The 20,887-nt window shown below is 43.7% G+C and overlaps 1 protein-coding gene across 4 annotated transcripts in view; it reads right to left on the bottom strand.

The window, feature by feature from the left end:
• PLEKHG1 (pleckstrin homology and RhoGEF domain containing G1) overlaps nucleotides 1–20,887 on the bottom strand; it is a 360,323-nt gene that overhangs the window by 7,742 nt on the left and 331,694 nt on the right. For all 4 annotated transcript variants that reach the window (XM_069608126.1, XM_069608127.1, XM_069608128.1 and 1 more), the window contains one exon: nucleotides 14,073–15,741. In XM_069608126.1, coding sequence (XP_069464227.1) covers nucleotides 14,073–15,741 — 1,669 coding nt within the window. The remainder of the gene's footprint in view (nucleotides 1–14,072; nucleotides 15,742–20,887) is intronic.

The raw sequence follows: 20,887 nt of genomic DNA, 5'->3' as shown, positions 1-20,887 counted from the left end.
TACGCAGGGGGCCAAAGTGCGTTCCAAGTCCTGTGATTACACCATATGGATAGTGAACCTCTTCAGACTACTTTCATCGTAGTTGTTGAAAGGTAGAGCTTGCCTGTTCTAGGCATGCAAAACCCAGTGTCAAATTCATTTTTTTCAAGTGACGAATGAAGGGCCTTATTACTTAATTGTGTTAGGCAGGGCTCTGAATAAGATTTTAATTGATGAAATGATTTTTAGGGAGTAAAAAGGTAAAGCATATTCCCATTTCAGAGTGGTGGGCTGCATGAAGCTTAAAATGAAATGAGGCAATTGTGTCAAGGTCGGCTAGTTGCCAATACATTTTGACACACTACACGCTGTGGTGTAAGACCACTAACACTCCTTAGCTAAAAGGCTTCAAGAAGTCTGTCCCATGTTAAGGCATCTACAACATTTTTCATTCATTAGACACGTTTAAAAATGTTCAGACACAAGTCATTAATTTTAAGCTTAATGCAGTCTGCAACCAATAGGGCATCAGCAATGATTTGTAATATGAAATGCACATAGGAATTCTAATCCTTGACTGTCCAATTATTCTTAAGGAGTTGGCTTTAAAAAATCCCAAACTTAGAACCCATATCCTGCTTGCCAACTTCAGGATCCTAACTTTATACTGAAAGTATCACCATTACATTTCATGGAATTTATATGTATATTTAGTAAATGTGTTGTCTTAAATGTGGTCTTGAAACAAGTTACTATTAATATAATTGTATAATTATTCACTGTATTTTTACCACTCCAATGCTAAGCCCAGATGAAGATCTGAAGAGTGAAACACCTGTTGGCATGCGTAATAAGCATGGGGATTGAAACTTATAACACGTATGGATAACGTGACTCATTGACCTTAATTCATTCACATTCCGAAGGACCTTCTCTATTCTCATCCGAGTCCTTTTTAATCTTTTCACAAATTATCAACACGTAACTAAAAGATTCAGGCACCCTTTCTCTATTTTAGTCATTTACAGCTTGTTACTATTACTTTAGAACATCTACTAGGAATGCCCAACGTGATTATGCAGCCAGTGCAAAATATCCGTTTTTGTTTGAAAAGCTGTTCTCTAAGAGGGCCAAGACAAGGAGTCATATTTTCTTGCATGGTGAACCTAGGCCTTTGAAGAGTTTTCATGCTGCATGCGAGTGACTTCATTCTTACGTTTACTAAAGGATTCAAGTAGAAATGCAACCCATTTTCTGTTTACCCAAGAACAGGTTTCCACATCTAGACTCACACTGGGAAATTTCAATGAACTGGAGAATCTTTTGATAAACGAATAGCGCCTTGAAACAGTGGCATATCCATAACAGTCCTGCTGTGGAGTTTGCAAATTGCAACAAGATAAAAGATCAAAATTATACTCGGTTTCCTGTTAGTTTGCATCCGTCATGTTTCTCTCAAATGGAGTACGATTCACGGAGAAAGGTGCAATGTCTGATATGCCAGGTGGTCTGCATACTCTCTTTTTTGCACAATGCAAAAACAAAAAAAAGAAATATACGCTATGAGGAGAATCACTTCAGAATCACTTTGACGATGCACACTCGACCTCTCCCACATCAACGGGGTACAGTGTGAATTAAAATGTGAAACACATGTTTCTTAACAGTCTGAAGTGCAGCTGTCCCTTTTAGTCATTAAAGAACTTTGCGATTAAAATGTATTCAGTAAATTGAAAGTGGTAGCTTCAATTGATGTCTGGAAAATTTCGGAAATTGTGGTCAATTTTTATAAGCATTGGTGTTTGAAGTTTATGGGATTGGTGTTAATATAACCCTTTTTGTAAAGTTCTGCTTGCTTGTTTTGAATTTGGAAAATAAATACATTTGCCTAAAATTCCAATCTAGTCCTGCAGCAACCATGAATTTCACATTTTTATGAATCACTTTATGCAAAGTAAAAATAGGCATTACACAACGTAATGGCATTTCTTTATCCTCTGTGAAAGGACGTAGCGAGGAATTCTTATCCATGTCCTGCTTGCAGAATACAGATGCGAGAAGCAAGCGCTGGTCTCGCTAAAGTATCTTCCTGGCTTTAAAGACCTGCCTTTAGTTACTGAATACTGAGTATTAACCCCTGGTGGCTATGTACAACCAATCCATTGGCTCTGAGTGCAGGCTTTACCTAATGGCATAAAAGCCAAAGTTCCCAGCAACCTGTTGGTTGCTCACACACTGTTCTTCCTCGGATTGTACATATCTTGTTTTTGCTTGGAATTTGCAACTGACCTCCCATGGCTTGTATATATGTTGTTATTGCTTGTAATTAAAGAATAAGCTTTGCTTATTCTTTAATGCTGCGCCCGGTTACCTTCGGGTCTGGTGCGCATAAGTGAATAAAACAAACAAACAAAAAAACAAACAAACTGCTCCCCCCGCTTTTCCTCTTGCTACCCACTCTTGAATCAGTCCAGCACATTCACTTTGTCTCAAACGGCAGTTTCATTCTCCTGGCCCCATTTTCTCTGCGTTGGCACGACAACTGCGTCCTTCCTTCAATGCATTCTCTTTCCTCTACTCCTCTTCATGCTCTGGTCCATGGCCTTGTTCTTCCGCTTGCCGCCCGACTTGGCCCATAGTCATTCGCTCTTGGAAGCGTTATCCGGTTATCTGCTCGCCTCCGCGTCCACGTATTTTTATTGTTTCTTCATTTTGGTCTCCTTCCCATCGGCGCTTCAAGCTAAGATGACCATGCCTACAGACTGGTCAAGACATCACATCCTCAGTAATGGCCCTCGTAGTGTCAACTGGCCATTACCAGATAATGCTTTGGAACCAAGCCAATATTCACCGTAATAGGTCTTGAAATTGCACCTTTATTAAATAATGTATTCATTTCTGGTTTAAGTGCGTCCATATGCTCATTTGTGATACTATGAAAAAAACAGTACATTGGGACCTAAATGCAAGCTCTCTGGCAACACTTTTTGGAAGCGACTCATTCCAAGCCTCACATAAAAGGTGCCCATCTCCCTCAGTCATTTAAACATTCAACCAACTACGCAAATCATTTAAGCTGCTGATTTGAAAAGCTGGCAAGCAGCAAGAAAAGGCAGTGTTAATAAATGACTATTGGATACAAAAGGAACATTTAAAAAAAGAGTTGCATAAGATCCAGAGAAATATATGCACTGTTCCATTCATTCTGAAAAGACCCCCCTGCATATCGTGACAGGAAAAAAAGAATGTATAGCACACTAAACTGTACATTTTGCAACAAATATCAATAGTTAAAATAACCTTACATTTCTAATAAGCTTACAGAACTCCAGTGACTGTTCAACCAACTCAATGAGAAGAGCCTATTTTACCCAGTCAGTCAAACATACATTCTTTATTTGGGCTATGCCCCACAAATGTTAAAAATGCCATTCTGTTTACAAATTAAAAGAATTGCAAGTGAGAATGTTATTGCACAGTAAAACCAAAACGACCTCAGCATGTTCACGTCCTTCTAAAACCTAAACCACCATAAAGCGTTAGAGCCTGCATTAAAGAACTCTATTGGGTGGTAGGAGCTTCCCAGGTCTCCAGGGCCAGTGTGCACACATCACAAAGGGAAGCTGGGAATGCAGCCTATATAGGCTGTCTGAGCATCCGTTCCAAGCATGCGGATTGTTCTTTTGACTGTTTCCAGCTCTTTAGGCAAAGTGGAAGCAGCTATGGGTTGCTGCAGGATTCTTAAATTAGGACAGCCTTCTAGTCATGCCCCTTGCATCCTCCCTCCAGTGCTCTGAATGTTCGTCTAGCAAGAACATTTAATGTAAGCCTTGTTTGCAGAAGTTGGGAGCAGCTTCATTAATTCCAGTCTGGGCAGTTTAACAAACCTTGGCAATGAAAAGCCACAACATTGTTTGATCCATTTCCCTAGCACTATTTAGAAGCTGGTCTAAGAGGTCTTCCCTGTGCGCCATTGCTTTGCTTTAATTCATTTTCTGTACACTGTTAGGTTATAATTTGTTTGTATAGTGCTCAAACCCAAACGCATAAGAGCGCTATACGAAGCAACAGTGGAATTAGATAGATGGTTAATGAAAAAAACATGGGTTTTTTTTATTAAAAAAAAGCCTTACAAAACGCCTTTTAGCTATTTCCTAAAGGCATTTGGACTTGGATTTCAGGTAAACAGGAAGGGCATTCCAGATGCTAGGGCCCAGAACAGTGAAGCTTCTTCCACCAGCGCGGTTCCTAACTAGCTAGATTGAAGAATACGAGCAGAAGCAAGAAGTGTATTACTTGAGTAAGAGGGGGCATTGACATAGATGCATTTATGCAGCAAGGTAGCAACTTTAAACGAAATAGGAGCAGAAACAGGCAACCGATGGAGTGGATGTGGAAATGGGGTCACATAGACGGTAAAGGCCATTCAAGATTGATCTATCAGTGTTATTTTGTAAGACCTAAAGCTGTTGACATGCATATTGCTGTAGACCAATATAAAGGTAGTGACCATGGTACAATGCAGCTCACGCTATTGCCCTCATGATGATGGCAAGTTGATCAGAGTTCAGATATGGTCTGATTTGTTGAAGGTGCATAGAGTAAACAGTAATATTAATCAGAGCCAAGAAGTCCAAGAAAGAATCAGAGTAAAAGCCTAGTGTTTGACCTTTCATAATGGATTGTGGGGGGAAAAGAATCAAAATAAAGGATGGAAGGAAGTAACAGTTCAGAAAGTGTAGGCTGCTGAACTATCAATTCAGTTTTAGCCGCAGGCAAGCTAAGACAATGTCTCTGTATCCACTCTTGAAAGACATATTTGTGAGTCATCTGCATTAATAGGGTTACCCAACACTCAAGGTGACATCAAAGGGTTTAACAAAGAGTAAAGAGTATTGGGGAAAGAGCTGAACCTTGCGAGACCTGCAGCGGGTCAGAAGGATGACACTGACCAAAGTTGACAATTTTTAGACTGTATTTATTCAAAATAAGGAAAAAAGGCCCATCTTTCCCTAACCTAAGGGCTGTCCTACCTAACAGAAGTAAAACTCGAGTGCTCATCGTCAGTGTGAAAGTCCAAAGAAGGATCCATCCTCAGTCCAGAAACTAACCCGTCCTGGCCATGCCACTAAGTCTAACTAAGGACCAGGAGAATGACTCCCTTCTCCTGGGGTGGGAAGATGACGTCCCAATGAAATGTTCATTTCAATATGGAATCTTCAAATAGCATTCTGCTATTTTCTTCACCAGTGTATTTAGTTCTCTTATAGGACTTTTTCACATTCTGTTTTGTGTCCCTCTTGGTTTCCTTACGCTTTCCTTATCAGGGGTATGACCCCCTATCTTCTTCTGTATTTTGTTCCCATCAGGAAACAGTCTCTCTTGGACATGTGCTCCCTCTTCTATGAGACTGATCCATAGATCTCTGTTTCTTGATTTCTTCCCTGAGATCAATGAGGTGTGCCCAGGATTTAGATTCACTTTTCCTAGGGTCCTCAATGCTAATGGGATGAATAGGCCAAGTCCCATGCCTATTCTCACTCTTATGTTTTTCAGTGCTACTGGGATGAGTTGGAGGAGCCCCGTAGTTACTCTCACTCTTCTTACGGTTTTTGGTACTACTGGGACGAGCAGGAGAAGTCCTGTATTTACCCTCAATCTTCTTATGGTTTTCGGTACTACTGGGATGAGCAGGAGAATACCTTTATTTACCCTCACTTTTAATTTGCCAACTAGGGTATAGCAACTCGTTACAGCCACCCCTGTCCTTGGGTCACCCAATCTTCCAGTACCTTCCTGGGTTCGGGATTGTGTCACTGTGTTGGCAACTCTCTTTGACGCTTCACTTCTTTTTTGCAGGATGGCTTCTGTACTTCTATTCAGTTTGCTTTCAGTACAACTCAGCATACTTCGTGTTCTGCATTTTCAACTTCGGGCGTTAATTCCCTCCCGCCTCTCCTCTTGGTTACCATACATCAGGTAAACTTCACCTCTGTGGCTTATTTGTCTTTCTGGTATCGCTCAGGACACCGCTAGGCTGATGGAATCAGCACAGAGGTTCTTTCCTCTCACCGCCCTCCGGCTGCCACCTCTTCCAAGCTTTGGGAAGCTTGGTCGCTTCAGATTCTCTTGGTAGGCTTTCTTGACGTAGGCATTCCTCAGACACCTGTCCCCCTGTACTGCTGGAAGGTAGGGAGTTCAGTGTTTATCTCCCTCTTTCCCGTTTCAAACTCCTGGGTCCCCCTCTCCATCCTGACTTTGCTCCTCCCACTTTTATGAGGCCACACTGAGGCTTCCCCAAGTTCCCACAATCGTCCTTTGTTTGTGTTTGGCTTGTCCTAACTCCATTGGGTTTCCTCGTCTCAGTGTCCAGCAGTTCTTCACTCTTTCTTACTCTTAGGTGTTTACTCGTCTCAGTACCAAATAGACCTTTATCCTCAGCAGAAGTACTGCTGTAACAAATGTAGGAGGATTATGATGTTCTAGATCTTTCTTCATCAGTCTCTTGAGAACAATACAAAGGGAGTTCCTTCTTGGAACGGGAGTCCTTATCCCCAAGGTGGGGGGGGGGAGGAGTCTCTCTCTGTGAGATCCCGCTTTCTGCCACTCATAGGGGGGAATGCTGCATATCCCTAGTCTCACAACAAGAAGCTCCCCCTTGGGGAAACGTGGCCTAATCCCATGATTCGTCACAGACCCCTACTTCAGTTCAGAAAATTCAGTGATGAAGCCATCCAGACTACAGCTTTACTCATACCTGGTTTCCTCATCCATTTCATAAAGTCCAGGCTTAATCCAGACTTCCTGCAGACCCTAGCTGCCCTTTTTTTTTAGCAAGGTTGTCTTTTTTGGCACTAGCAATCCACCCTCACATCCCCCAAGAGTATAAGAGTTGTATGTATTTACATCTGGCCCCTTTAATAAGAGAGTTTAGTTCATTGGTGACCCATTGCCTCCATGCAGCCACATACCCTCAAATGTGCCTAGAACGTTATTCAAATTCATTGCCTGGTCATCAAAATATACTGCTTCCATTTCCTGGGTAAGGCTGGCCAGTTAAAACTTTGAAACATCTGACTGCTCAGTGCTTAACTTCAGTGTGCGGCGTTTTGACACATGCTTTTTCACCATTCATTACATAAAACCGAAAGGTTCTACCCCAGGAGAGGATCACTTTTATGGTGTGAGAAGTCCCCCAATGGCCGCCCTCCATTATGGTAGATCCCCATTCTGTTCTGTAGAAGATAAATTGCTTATACTTGACTTTGTAGCCAATTCACAATTAGGTTATTAGTGTTTAAGACCCAATGAAACCAGACAACCCCGTCATCAGACCTGCCATTGAAGGGCTGGTGTTTGGGGATGCTCATATTGTGCAGAGTAAAGTGCATTTTTATCTTCGACAATTGCATGTTTTTTTCTGCGACGCGTGGAGCAGGAGAGATTCTTTCATTTTAGTTTTTTGTGAGGGGCCGATTGGGGAGAAAGGATCAAAAAGCTATTTGCAAAGCAACATTTGAGCGCCTCATGTTCGGCATTTCCAGTTAATCTGCCAAGATCCATTCCAAGGAGTTCTCAATTTTCACAGTGAAGGCAAAGACATGTCCCCCACAACGTTGCCAATACTTACCTGGGGCTTCCTCTTGTTGGTTACAGGACATCTCGCGGAGCCACTGCGGAAACATGGATCTAGAAGGCACATTCTTGTAGAAGGGCAACAGGGCTCCTCTTCAGAGAGTTTAAAAAGTTCTTATCACTGCTTTTTAAACTTGGGGTCAGTGCTGCTGGTAAGATTTTGAGGTGGGAGTATTTTACTCCCTATTTTGTAAAGTTGGGAGTAAAATGATTTTTTAGTAAAATTATAAGTCCAATTACTTAAGTGAGTATTTTATAAGCAAGTAAAAAAAAATGTTTTAACTGAGGAATGGAAATGTTTTTTCATACTCGACCTACGAGAAATGCACTTTCCCCAAGGTGACTGGTCACAAAATATTAAATGGTAAATTTCGTCATTGGCACACTTCGTATTTGCTGCAATGTTGAGAAGCGTGCACATGATGCCAATGTAGACGTAGATAAGATCTCTAGCTCCTTCCGTTCAGCGGTTCGGCAAACAAACCACCACCACCACCACTTGAGTTCTCCGCCAGGCATCCGATTTTCCCTTTCCTTTTTCAGGGCCCACCGGTATTGGCCTCCATATAAATATCCCTACATATGGACAGCTCCAAATTCTACAAGTTGTTCAGATTCTTCTCTGCAATTCCACCACTGCTTTACATTTAGGTTGGTAGGCTTCCTTGTGTAGTATTTTCCTAAAACAGTTTACTACACCAAAACCTAGCTGCCCAAGCTTTGCATGGAAGGCACTGTGATGAAATGCCCTCGACAAGATAGAAAACCACATTCATTTTGCGGTTTTCATGGACACATGATGCTAGGAGGTCACCTGGAGAGACCATGAGGGAGGTCTGTTAGGTGTTGTGGCACTCGAAGGTGAAACATGATGAAGAGGGGACTCCCTTAAAGCTATCCTGTGGATTGGGGGGGGGGGGGAGTAAGCCAGATCTAATAAGAAACGGTAAAGTTACGGTTTTGCTGTGGAGAAGAGGAGACCAAAAAGCTGTGGAGGAGAGCTGGACACAGGGTGGGTACAAAATGCCAAGCACTGTAGCCCTGCTGTGCCACACACATTTGTGAGACGAAGACATGTGAACACCTGGAGAGGGTGAGAATCTCACAGACCCAAAATGAAATGGAGAGGAGGCACTGGGAGTATATGGAAGGCAAAGGTCTAGTGGGGCTGCATGCTGGTGTCCCGAGATTCTAGTGCCACTACAGAAACACAGCGTACAAAGGAATACTGCATTCTGGAACTTGATGTTTAAGGTTTGCCAGACCCAAAAAGGGAACAAGTGAGAAAGTTAAGACCCACAGAAACAAGAGGCATTGGGAAAGTGAAGTGCCGTGCTGGAGGACACAGGTCCCAAGATACATTCAGAAAGTGAAAACAAACAATTCACCAAGAGACTTGAAGTCAAGGTCCCAAAATACGCTGCAATATTGAAATGTCTTTAGGAGTTACAATCCAAAACCCATCAGCACATCATATTTGGGAAAGCCTGTGACAACTGAGAGGCCAAGATTAGTGTTCTTGGACCACCAGCAACCTATGCAATTTATTTTATACATAAAAACGTTGACCTTTATCCCATGGCGTAGGTCATCTTCTGTCAAGACTGTCACAGTGCATACTGTCGCGGATGTGGTGACTGAGTCAAATTCACGCAAGCATCCTTAGGACTTCACTATCTGCTACACCAAATCTGATAACTGAAGTATTCAATGTTGAGACCACAGACCCGTTTAGAAGTTGATCAAAGCCGATCTTGGAAAAATTCTTTCCAGAGCAATTTGTCTGATGCAAAGCCCCAATCTTAATTGGTAGGGCAGCTCACAGTGCGGCGGACATTTCTTTTTAAGCGTGGCAGAGAGAGTCTCATAGCTGCTTCATTGATTGTATTGCAAATGTCCTTGTCCAGACTGATACTTTCTTCGCAGGTGCCTTCTGCCAGAGTGTGTGTAGCCCCCCTCTAGCCTATGTACAGAGCACTTTGCGCCTCAGCTACGATCACACTTTAAAAATCACATAACCACAGATGCAATTTTTCTCATCGCTGATTTCAACTGCTAGCTTCAGTCGGGTGAATCCTAGTTTTGTGCATCAATCTTTTCATCAATGTTTTTTGACTTTCAGATTCCATTTGGATTGTTTGCCTCATTTCACACATTTGCCCGTTCAACAATTAATCACATGGGGGGGGGCATTATCTTTCTTGATCTCTTTTCCTTAAGTGTGGTTTGGATCTCTGTCATAATAGTTCTTTGCATATCTGGGATCGGCACACACAGTTTGACCAAGACACAAGCGGTTTGAGGTATTGTATTCTTTGGGCACGTCTTCCTTCTTGCACTGCTATTTCTTCAGGAAAGACTGTCCATATTGCATGCAGAGGCTTTACTGTGTTTTCCTTATGTATTCGAGGGAGTATTCTGTTTTGCTCCATTTCAGTTTGTGTGCTTTACACTTTTACCAATCCCTTTTCTTCCTATGAGCAAACTACACTATTGAATGGGTCCTCGCCAATCAACCCATTCTGGCCGCACTTCTTCTAGTCTTACTCTGTTGCATTTGCCAGCGCCCTTAATTCATAATCGTCCATAGGGTCATAGTCTTGCTCAGCCTCGGAGGTGCAGGGCCCCTCTTGGCTATTGGATTTTGTCAAGCTAGCTACCAGCAGGGAGCCCATACTTATTGGTCTTGTAAGAAGGGAAGTCATATCAATCCCCTCCACAATTTTTTGTTTCCTGCCAGGCCAAGAACGATTAGTGAATTTGATTACACCACTATTCCTTTAATACAATTTTCCTCCTTTGCTTCTTTTACTTCTCCTTATTTGCCCCATGGCTTCCACGCCATCCAGCTCAGCATATTTGGAACATGCTCTAGCGTAAAACTGGTCTGTTGCATTTGCTCAGGTTGGTAGTTAATGGTTATGATTAGACACCTCTGCCTTGGTCTGATGTATAAATCACTGTCTAGCCAATACTTTCTAATAACCCCTTTAGGCTTATATTTATAATCCCAGTTCAGGTTACAGCAGTTGTAGGTCCACATTCTGCTCCCTCATTTGGCCAGCTACCGTTGCCTCTCTGCCTTGTGGACCGACTTGCCTTTATCTTGACTTGAGTCCTTTCAGTCATGGGCTCAAAAGGACAGAGGTTCATTGCTCCTCTCCCTTTCCAGTGACCTCCACCCTTTAATACATGCTTGATCTTGTTAATCTGTGGGGTCATGGGAATCAGGGGATCAGGATACCTCAGCTGACTTTTGAGTAGACCTTGGGAATTCACTACACTTAAGAGGTTGAATAGGAAATACCCTTTGTCAACCTCGGTCAGCTACTGTTCACTTTCCATCTGTGCCAGGGAACACAAACTGCACACACACATGCACACTCACGAGATGCACCACCAGTATTTCACGTTGCTGCCTGTTTATTCTGTACACCAAAATGACTAACGGGTGGAAGGTGTGTTTACGTGGGGCAGAAGACATTTGAAATCTTGGGCGATTTGGTGAGTTTGTTTGAAGCCCAGTGACAATTCTCCCCACGTAGGGACAGAAGATGGTAAAATCCACATGTGGACCTTGCTTTATAGGAGTGAGTCGTCTGAACTGCCAATATCACTGCAATGAAATTAGGGGCAGACCACTGACACACTAACCTGTGCATTTATGATGTTTACCTGGCATCAAAGCATGGTCCGCAAACTTGGCAGCCAGCCTTTACCAGCCATTATGGCAGCTCCGTCTTCCCGTGGCTCCCATCAGTCCCTAGGGACTAACCGGCTTCTTTTCCATGGCACCAGCTCATCTCGCCACAGCGCTGCTTAGACTTTACATGAACATCTGAACCCCAACAACCGCAACCATTTCTGTAATGTCCACTAGTCCAAGGCACACGCTTCAGAGGGCTAAATCATGCAAATGTCTTCATATCCTCAATACGACTGGATGGTCTTCAAACTAAATAAAACAAGGGGCAGGTAGATAAGATTGTTTGCATTTCTAGCTCCATTCCTGAATCTTGCAGGACACAGAAAATGACATTTTCTGGTTGCTATTTCAAAATTGCTGTAAACTGGTAAAATGGTCCAAAAATGGCAACTTCAAAATCAAAGCAACTAAAGGACAATACATTTAAAAAAAAAAAAAATCAACGCCAGACAGTACCCCCAGTCAGAGTGAAGATTATAAACTAGATGTTCTTCACAACTGCACCGAGAGCTAAATAAATGTAGACACAGACAAAGTCACATTGCATGGCACTTCTCTACGAAGGGCTCATCTGGGATGCCCACAGCCGTGTGAAGAGCAACCAGGAATTTATATATGGGGTATTCCCTTCACATGTGCCAAAACATTGTGTAACAGGGGTGAACAATTAACGACCTGTATATAGACTGCGGAAGTGTGATCAATCATGGCTCCCCCTCTGGGTCAATAACAAGGCCTTACTTCACCAATGTCCCTCATTATAAGAGTCTATAGGAACACAGAACCCCAAGGTAATAAGACAGTAAGGACATTCCCCCTCCCACTCACCAGAGCAAACACAGTTATGCCTGGGCTCTTGTAAACCGTGTTTTAAACTTCTGTGCGGTTCGACTGGGAAAAGACCAGGATTATGCAAGAAGCTACACAGGCAAACAATACTCTTCTCCCCCCGACTTCAAGCTACTTAATCGGAGATTTAAACCCTTGGCGATCGCTAGGCAAGTAGTCATCAGGGCCAATCCCAGAAGCGCAAGCACCCGAGGAACCTATGAGGTAAGCCAGTACACCTGAGAATTCTTACAAGGAAACAGGCATTGCCAATCACAATAGACACAAGGAGGAACAGGCAAGAGAAAGACTAATCATTAACATGATCAGTTAACCAGGGAGGGTGTCAGACCGGGTTAATGAGGTGAAGGTATGAAGAAGTCAGCAGGGGAAAAGTATGAGCCCTGGGGGAGAGCTGAAAACCTATAGAGAGCTAGATCTCAGACCAAATCCGAAAATAGCCAAAAGCCTACGGAGGACTAAATCTCATACCATGGGAGGAGCCAGAGAAGGAAAGGTTTGAGCTTATTAAGGCTAGAACACAGTAAGTAAGTAGAAACCAGCATCAGAGTGAGAAGCAAAGGAAACTTTGACCCAGGAGACTAAATTGTCGCTCAGCATTTCACAGCCTGAGAAATTCCCTAAGAAGGAGGGCAGGGGGGAATTTACTGGCAAGTGGTGTGTCAAATGGTATTGTCATTAGTTGAGGAGGGGAACTGTGCCTAGAGTTTGAGAATTCTGGGCTAAGATGAACAGTGAGCGATATGTGCTCCTGAGACTAGGATAGGACTAGTGGTCTTTAAACCATAGGGCTCACTCGCTTATGGGGACCCAAAGGATTTCCAGTGAGGGTTTTTTTTAAATGTAGTGCGGTGACTGCTTTTATAGAAATTTTAAATATTTCTTGCATTTGGTGGGCCTGTCATCAATCATTTTAATCAGGGGGTGCAGGAAAGAAAGTTTTCATGACTTCTGGCATGGGCTCTACTACCAGAAAATGGCTGTTCAATGAGTAAGGTAACCATCACTGCAGACAAAAGCACCCACAAAGTTCAAGATGTATTGGCACATGGAAGTCATTACTGACCTCCTCTCAGCCAATCAGAATGTTCGGAATGCATCCAATAACTCCTGGTATTGGCTACATTCCAGACATTCTGACTTCAGAAGCAGGCAGGGAAAGAACAAATCATTTGTCTGCATTCAAGAAGCAGCAATGCAATTTCCCAGCAAGATTTCTTTCAACAAGTCACCTCAAGCTAATTTAACCTGAGTGAAAACAAAAACATGGAACAATGCTTTCCTTTTGTAAAGGAAAAATGCAAACTTTACATTGTACTTGAAGCAAGCAAATGCTAAAACGTTTTCAGTACAACCAAATTTACAATTCAAATGCTTACCTTATAAAGACAACCTAGTTATTTAAATATTACAAAATGAAACCACAGTTAATTTACTGAAATGTTGTGCATTCTTTACTCATTATTAAACTAGCATGTTTTAGTTCTTCACTGCAACTCCCAAATCCTTATTGCTACTAGCACTATGTGTTCATAGCCTTTTAGAACTTGGGGGCGGGGAGGGGGTCATTCTCGTTTGGGATAATGACCCTTTCCCAAGTATGCCACTCTGCTTCGCTTTGGGCATAACTTGGATGCGGGTCGTTATCCCTCGGTCTAAAAGGATTAACTAGCGTAAAGCTTATTAACATTATAAGTACATGCTCACAGAGTTCGACACATTAGGATTGGTTAGTTGGGTTGATTTTGCATTTAATTCACATGCCTTAAATTCTTGTATTCCTTCTGGAACTCATAATTTTACATGCATGCTCAACTTGCACACATTTATTGCCAATTACAGAAGGTCAGCTAATGGTTTTTGCAGCAATAATAGTATTCAACTTTGCAACTTTTTCACTTACCAATGGCAGCACCCCCTTGTTTCTTCTCCTCTAAAATGGCCGCAAGGTCTTTGGAATTTAGGTTTGGTTGCCTGCACAATGGTTGCTCTTGTTCTGGGCTCTTTAACTTCAATAGCTGATTGGCCTTCTTAATTTTTTGACTGTACTGCCTTGCCATCAAAAACACTTTATTTTTTGCTCTATCAGCGAGGTCAGTTCCCAGGTCTGTGCCTTCTCCTTCCGTGCTTGAAAGAATTATGTTGGCAGACTTGTATGGGCTTTCCACAAACGTTGTCTCACTTGCTAGTGAAGGTCTGTGAAGACTCACAAATAATTCATCCTTACCAGAATGGCCTTCTCCATATCGCATGCTGGCTCCACTTAGTCTGGCTACCTTATGTTTAGTTATTCTAGGTGTTTCCGGCAATGAAAGTGTGGACAATGAATATTCAACTTCCTTTCGGAGTTCAGGAGTGCGTCCAGCATGTGACCGTTCCTGAACATCATCTCTGCTCACAGGAAAAGATGCAAGAAGGTGGTCCCTGCTCTTCTCTTCATTCTTTTTTATGTAATTTTCCAGATCATTCCAAATTTCATCCACTTCTTCAGACAGCTTGTCTGCTGCAGACTTGTGAGAAAGTGAGTCGGAGTTTGAGGAGCTATCAACCAAATTCAAATAGTCATTATTCAACGGAACACGATGGTCCAAAGTCTCATCTTCACTAAACTGGAGACTTTCTTCTGAAACAAATCGCCCAAAGTTGTCATAGCATGCCAGGTCTGTCTCTGGTTCTATGAAAGTGCTCTGTTTAGAGGAATTAGGAGGATGACAACTTGAATTCACTAATGGTTGATCTGGAAGCCCTATGGAGTCATAAATGCTTTCTTCTTCGATTCTGAGCTCATGGGAGCTAGATGTGTGCGCGTCTCCCACAAACATTTTGCCACCATTTCCAAACAGAGAAGATCCCTCTATAAACAGTTGCCTCTCATTGTTGGTCCCTCTTCGATTGTTCATTTTACTATTACTTCGAGGAACAGAATTTCTAGCTGTTTGGGGAAGCAATTCATTTTCCTCCCTTAGAGCAAATCCCATCATTTTTAAATCTTCATAACTGATGTTATCATAGACATGGTCAATGTCATCAATTGTTAGCTCTTCCGAAGACTGAGCATAGGTATGAGTGCTTCCTACTTCAGTCCTTGAGCTATAGTTTATCACATGTCTCTGCGAAATAAACTGATTGCAGTCATTAACTCTTCCTCTGAAGCCATTTGGACCAGTCTTGCTTTCACCCACACTGCTTGCTCGCCTGACAATTCTACGAAAGGAGCTGGAGATCTCGCTTTGTTCCATTAGTCCCATGTGCCAGCTGCAAGGGCGACTGGAAGTGCTGCGCTCTTCATGTACCCTGGTGGAGTCCAAGTTGGCAGCGGAGGTAGAGGGCACAAACATTTGATAATAATCATCATCGTCCTCATGCTCCTGTGGAGTTCGTCTGCTAGGAAACAAGGCTTGTCGGATCTGGTGATCTGTCCAGATGTTCCTCTCGGAACTTCCACGCCCTAGAATGTTCATGATGACTGAAGTGTTTTGTGCCGTGTTAAAACGAGGTGATTGGCTTCGAGTACTAGAAAACGAACGCTCTGAATTCACCTGGGAAGACTCTTCTGATGGTTCCCTGAAGAGCTGATAAAGTAAACACACATTATTAAGAATGAAACAGCAATAACAAATTAACAACAACCACGCCAATACATACACTTAATGTTGTAGGATAGAGGCCCAGTAGGATAGAGGCCCAATCAACACCAATAAGGAAGCTTTCTGTACGAAGATTTTAACATACAGCCCTAATAGCAGGGGAACCAATAAACTAAACTAGAAACAAACCATACGTCTTTGATGGAGATAATCTGATTTAGATGATGTTACCCACTGTGATATAAAGGACCAGCAAGAAAAAGATGCCAATGTTATGGGATATGTATCATTTTTTCATCCCCTCTCCTAGTGAGAACCCCAGCACTTTTTGCTGGACTTCTGGACCTTTTTCCTTATATCCTGAATGAGTGGAGCCTTTTTCCACTCATTCCTTCTTATGGGCTCTGTCTTTTGGAACTCTGTTCTCTGTGTTTTACCTGTTCCATGAAGTCTACTTTCCTCCATTTCTCTTTTAAGGCATCTGTATTTTACTTTGGCAGCACACAGCTCCTTATGGGCAGGGTTGCTGGGTTCTAGTCTGAGATTCTTTACTTATCCTTACTTTGTACTGTTCTTAAGGATAGAGAGACACTTTGCATCTCTCATAAACCTTTATATTCAATGAGATTGGCACACACCATCTTACTTAGTATCCCCCTTCTCTCTGCTCCTGTGACCTTTTAGTTACACAAACAACCTTCTAGTTCTGGCTGGTGGCAGTGGGCGTGTTCTACCAACTATTGTGTTATATTTTACTGCAGACTTACCTTATCTTAGCAGTACTTATAAAGTGCATTGTTCGCCCCAATTGGCGCTATAACCGCAGACGTCTAAAAACAGACTGGGTAAGCAGAGTGCTAGAAAAGAAAAGTCTTCAAAGCCCGCCGAAAGGGGCAATGGGCCACAATGGCAGGTAGGCAGGCTGAAGAGTTTTAGAGGATTGGGAGCGCAGTGAGCTACAAGGATTGGATGGACAGAACTTTGCTTGAAGGTATTCTGCCCCTGTTTTATAGAAGGCTCTGTGAACCAAGCACAGAGACTTAAACCTCACACACTGCACAAATGGAAGCCAGTGGAGCTGGCGAAGAAGCTGCTTCATATGGACACCATACGGGGGGTGGAGCACCGCTCTTGCTGCGATATTCTGCAGCAGCTGCAGACAGTGGAGCCAATATTGCGGAAGAGCCAGATACAGCGCGTTACAATTACCAGAGGTGAAACCACTGGAGCATGGAATTTTGATGGAATTTAAGGAAGGACCTTTCGTAAGGTCCTCAGCTTAAAGTGTCCCTTCTGACAGGTACATGAAACCTGTTCGGCCATAAACAACGATGCCATGATTTTAACACCTAGATATTTCACTGATGAGACGGGTAGAGGGAAAGGGCCAAGACTCTCAGGACATAACTCCGGGGTCCAGAACAAAGAAGGGGTAGCCGTACGAACCACCAACACCTCTGTTTTCTCACCATTCAATTTGAGCCAGTTCCTGGCCATCCAATCGCCCAGGCCTTCAGGCAACTCCTAAGCCGACCAGTTGTCTCTGGCTGAGCCAGATCAAGTTGCACAATAATTTGCGTAACGCCGGCGTAGGAGTAGCACAGGAAGCCGTGTGCGTGGATTATGCCAAGAAGTGGTTGGATATAAATGTTGAACAAGGTGGGGGACGGTGAGGAGCCCTGGAGACTCCGAACAGCAGTGGGATGTGCAAGGAATCAAAGAGTGGCAGAGAGATGGATTGTGAGCGTCCCACCAAAAAGGAGGAAAACCAGGCCAGGACCTGGCCAGAGAGGCCCACGGAGAACAGACGGGCAATCAGGGTGGGGTGCTCTACAGTGTCAAACACCGGTGACAGATCCAACAGGATCAGGGCATCCACCCCACACCGGTCAACCAGCCGTGCTAGGTCATCGAACACCGATACCAAAACTGATTCAGTGCCTGAAAAGGAATACAAAAAACTGAATATTCCAGGAAGGTGCTAAGGAGTGGGGAGACAAAGACCCAAGTAATTTCTTTAAGACAGGAAGCAGAGAGATCAGACAGAAATTAGAAAGAACCAATGGGTCCAGACCTGGCTTCTTAAGCAGGGCAAATATGAGGGTATGTTTAAGACCATCAGGAATCACCCCTGAAGAAAATGAGTCATTGACAGCCCCAGCCAGCCATGGGGAAATCGCATCCGAGACATTTCTCACAGTGGGATGGGGACTATTTTAGGCTATTTATAGCGGCTAGGACATCCTGGTCTGAGAAGACCTGAACAAAGGACTAATGAGCAACAGCTGTGTCCTGATTAAGGGACAAGCAGAATGAGGGCACAGGTTGGATAGCCTGAGAGCATGTTGTGGAAATGACATTAGGAATTGTGTCTATCTTATCATCAAAGGATAGGGAGAGGGAGTCACAGAGTACCTGTGAGGAAGGAATAGTGGAGTTGGATTTAGATTGCACCGTTAAAGATTGAACTGACTGAAATATGGCGTTGGGTTGATTGATGGCCCGTTCAATCTTGCCGCTAAAAATTGTTTAGCCACTAAGATTGCTTTTTGATATTTAGCAGTGGCCAGACAGTAGAGGACTCTGTCAGCAGGCAAATAGGCCATTCTCCATTTTCTTTCAGCCTGTCTACGGTGAGGTTTAAGAGCTTTAAGTTAATCTGTCAACCAAGGATCAGAACGGCTAAAACTTCACAAGACAGCGCTTAGGAGGTGCAAGAGTATCAGCCACGGATTTGAACGTCTGAGAGATGGCCGTCTGTATTATATTGTATTGTATTTTATTTTATTACAATAAGTCAGCATCAGTGTCCAATCAGCGGTATTGGTGCAACCATTCAGAATCAGATGGCTAAGGTTCTGAGAGGAGACAGAGTGCCAACAGTGCTTCATGAGGAACTGGCGGGTATGAGAGGGAGGGGAAATCTCAACCTTCTTAGAGAAGGGGATCCCTATGTGATCTGACCAAATAATACGAAACACAGGAAGAATAGACAGAGATGCAGGGGGGGGGGGGGGCGAGCAGGGGGTGCTGCGAAAACGAAATCAAGAATGTTGCCCAACCGATGCATAGGGTAGGTAACCAATTGATAAAGATCCAGGTCCAACACTGTAGGCAAGAACCAAGTGGCCCGGTGGGAATTGGATTTGTTCATTGGAAGATTAAAATCTCCCACAATGATCAGATTACAGTATATCTGTTGCGGTGTAGCCACAAGGGCTGGGAATTAATCACAGAATTTGTGGTCATAGCCCGGGGGGAGGGGAATACACCAAAAGAGCAAATAAAGTGCTGGTAGCAGAGAATGAAACACGAATAAGAATACCATCCATATTCAGAAAGTGTTTAAATTGAATAGGGGCAATCTTAAGGTCGCTATTAAAAATTACAGCAACCCCTCCACCCGGGTGAGACAAGCTGTGATCACAGGGCACCAACTCGTAGTTAGGAGGTATGATTTGAATAACTGACAGATCCGAGTGGGCCTGGAAACAGGTCTCAGAAATGAATACAAGATCCGGCTGATGGTCTCCAAAAAGGTTTTTACAGTTTTGGACATGCGCAACCAGAGAACGTGCATTGACCAACAGTTCACAGTGCGATTTATGCTATTAATCAGAGTTGTGTCTTGCACGTACGAAGTATCAAAATTAGGTGGAAAAATCGTAGCAAGTGGGGCCAGGCCGACAACATTAGCCCATGACCAGCTAAAGGAAAGAGGGTAAAGACATGGCCCGGCCTGCACTCGGACGAGCACAGACAGGCTGGACTTTGGTGCGACGTCGGCGTGCAAGGCCCTCCTCCGCTGCGCCCGTCCGCTGCGCCTCCTATGAATGATGCCCTTATGTTCACAGTCTCGGTTGTGCACAATAGGGCTACCTAAGATCTAGCTTGGTGGCTCCTTTCTTTTTTCGCCATCTCTAGCGTGGTTGTTCTTCGTTAGCCCTTCTTCTACCATTCTGAGTGAGGGAGGTCTGTGTGTGTGTTTTGTCTTTGGCAGGAACCCTTCAGTGTCTCCGCCTAGGCTCCAGTTTGTGTGGGCAGGCAGGAAATCGAGGAGGAGTTCTTCACTCCCCTGCCCTTTATCTGGCCGAGTGTCCTGAATGGACAGCCACCCGCCCCTTTCTGTAAACTGCTGTGAGAGATTGCAGAGGATTATGTGCTGAAGCTGAATAAAAGGTGAGGTTCCTGAGGTGAAAGGCAAGTTGACCATTGGAAACTGAAGTAACCGAAGAAGAAGATCAGAGACGCCTGCAGATCCTTTGAAACACAGTAAAGCAACCACTGATGTTCTGACCCCGTTTTCTGTGCGACAGAGGAACTCCGAAGAGGACGACTCCTTCCCCTTTGACTGGTGGGAACAACTAGTCCATACACTAACTACAATCTGAGCCATCTCCCCGAGTTGCTATGCCTCTCCAGAGCTGCGGAACCCCAATACCAGGAGACCTCTGACCCAATTGAAGTGCACCATCTTTGAAAGGCTGAAACCGTCCAGGTGAACCTCCAGAGACCCAATGTGACTTATCCAAGTCCCCCCAGCAGAGTGCTGGACTCCAGGAATAGAAGAGGACTGGATGGGTGAATTGTGTCCTTTGTTGGTACTGAAGAAAAGGCACCAAAACCGCAGGCTGACCTGAAGAGCGGAAGAAATCCAGACCAGTGGTTCTGTTTCGAGACTGCTGCTGAGAGATTGTGCTGCCTTTCGTCATCAGACCAAGGAATCCAGAGGTCAGGTCCAGCACTGGCACATCGAGGAGAATCCAGCCATGAACATTTCTTCAAACCTAAGGTACTGTGGGGAGAACGGTATTGCGTATTTTGATCTGTGAAGTCGCACCAGAGCATTGGATTGCACAGAGTTGTCCAGAGTACCCCACCTTCTTACCTCTGACTCAAGCTGCCGCTTGTGTCCCTTTAGCAAGTCCTTTAACAGAGTCTCCAAAGTTGGTTTAATCTTCCTACAACTTAAATAAAGACTAGAAAGTATCCACAGGAACATTTTCTGCTGCTTTACAAGACTTTGAGCCTTTCCGAACTGCCTTTTAGCTAGGGTTGCGTTGTGGACTTTAAAAGCCTTGCTGTGTGAAGAAACTGCCTCTATAACCTTAAGCTCTGCTAGTATTTGTCT

This window comes from Ambystoma mexicanum, chromosome 4q, assembly GCF_040938575.1.
Source record: "Ambystoma mexicanum isolate Mex_15411 chromosome 4q, UKY_AmexF1_1, whole genome shotgun sequence".
In the NCBI taxonomy this organism is placed as follows: Eukaryota; Metazoa; Chordata; class Amphibia; order Caudata; family Ambystomatidae; genus Ambystoma; species Ambystoma mexicanum.
The sequence above is the reverse complement of the archived record's forward strand: the minus strand, read 5'-3'. Positions and strand labels throughout refer to the sequence as shown.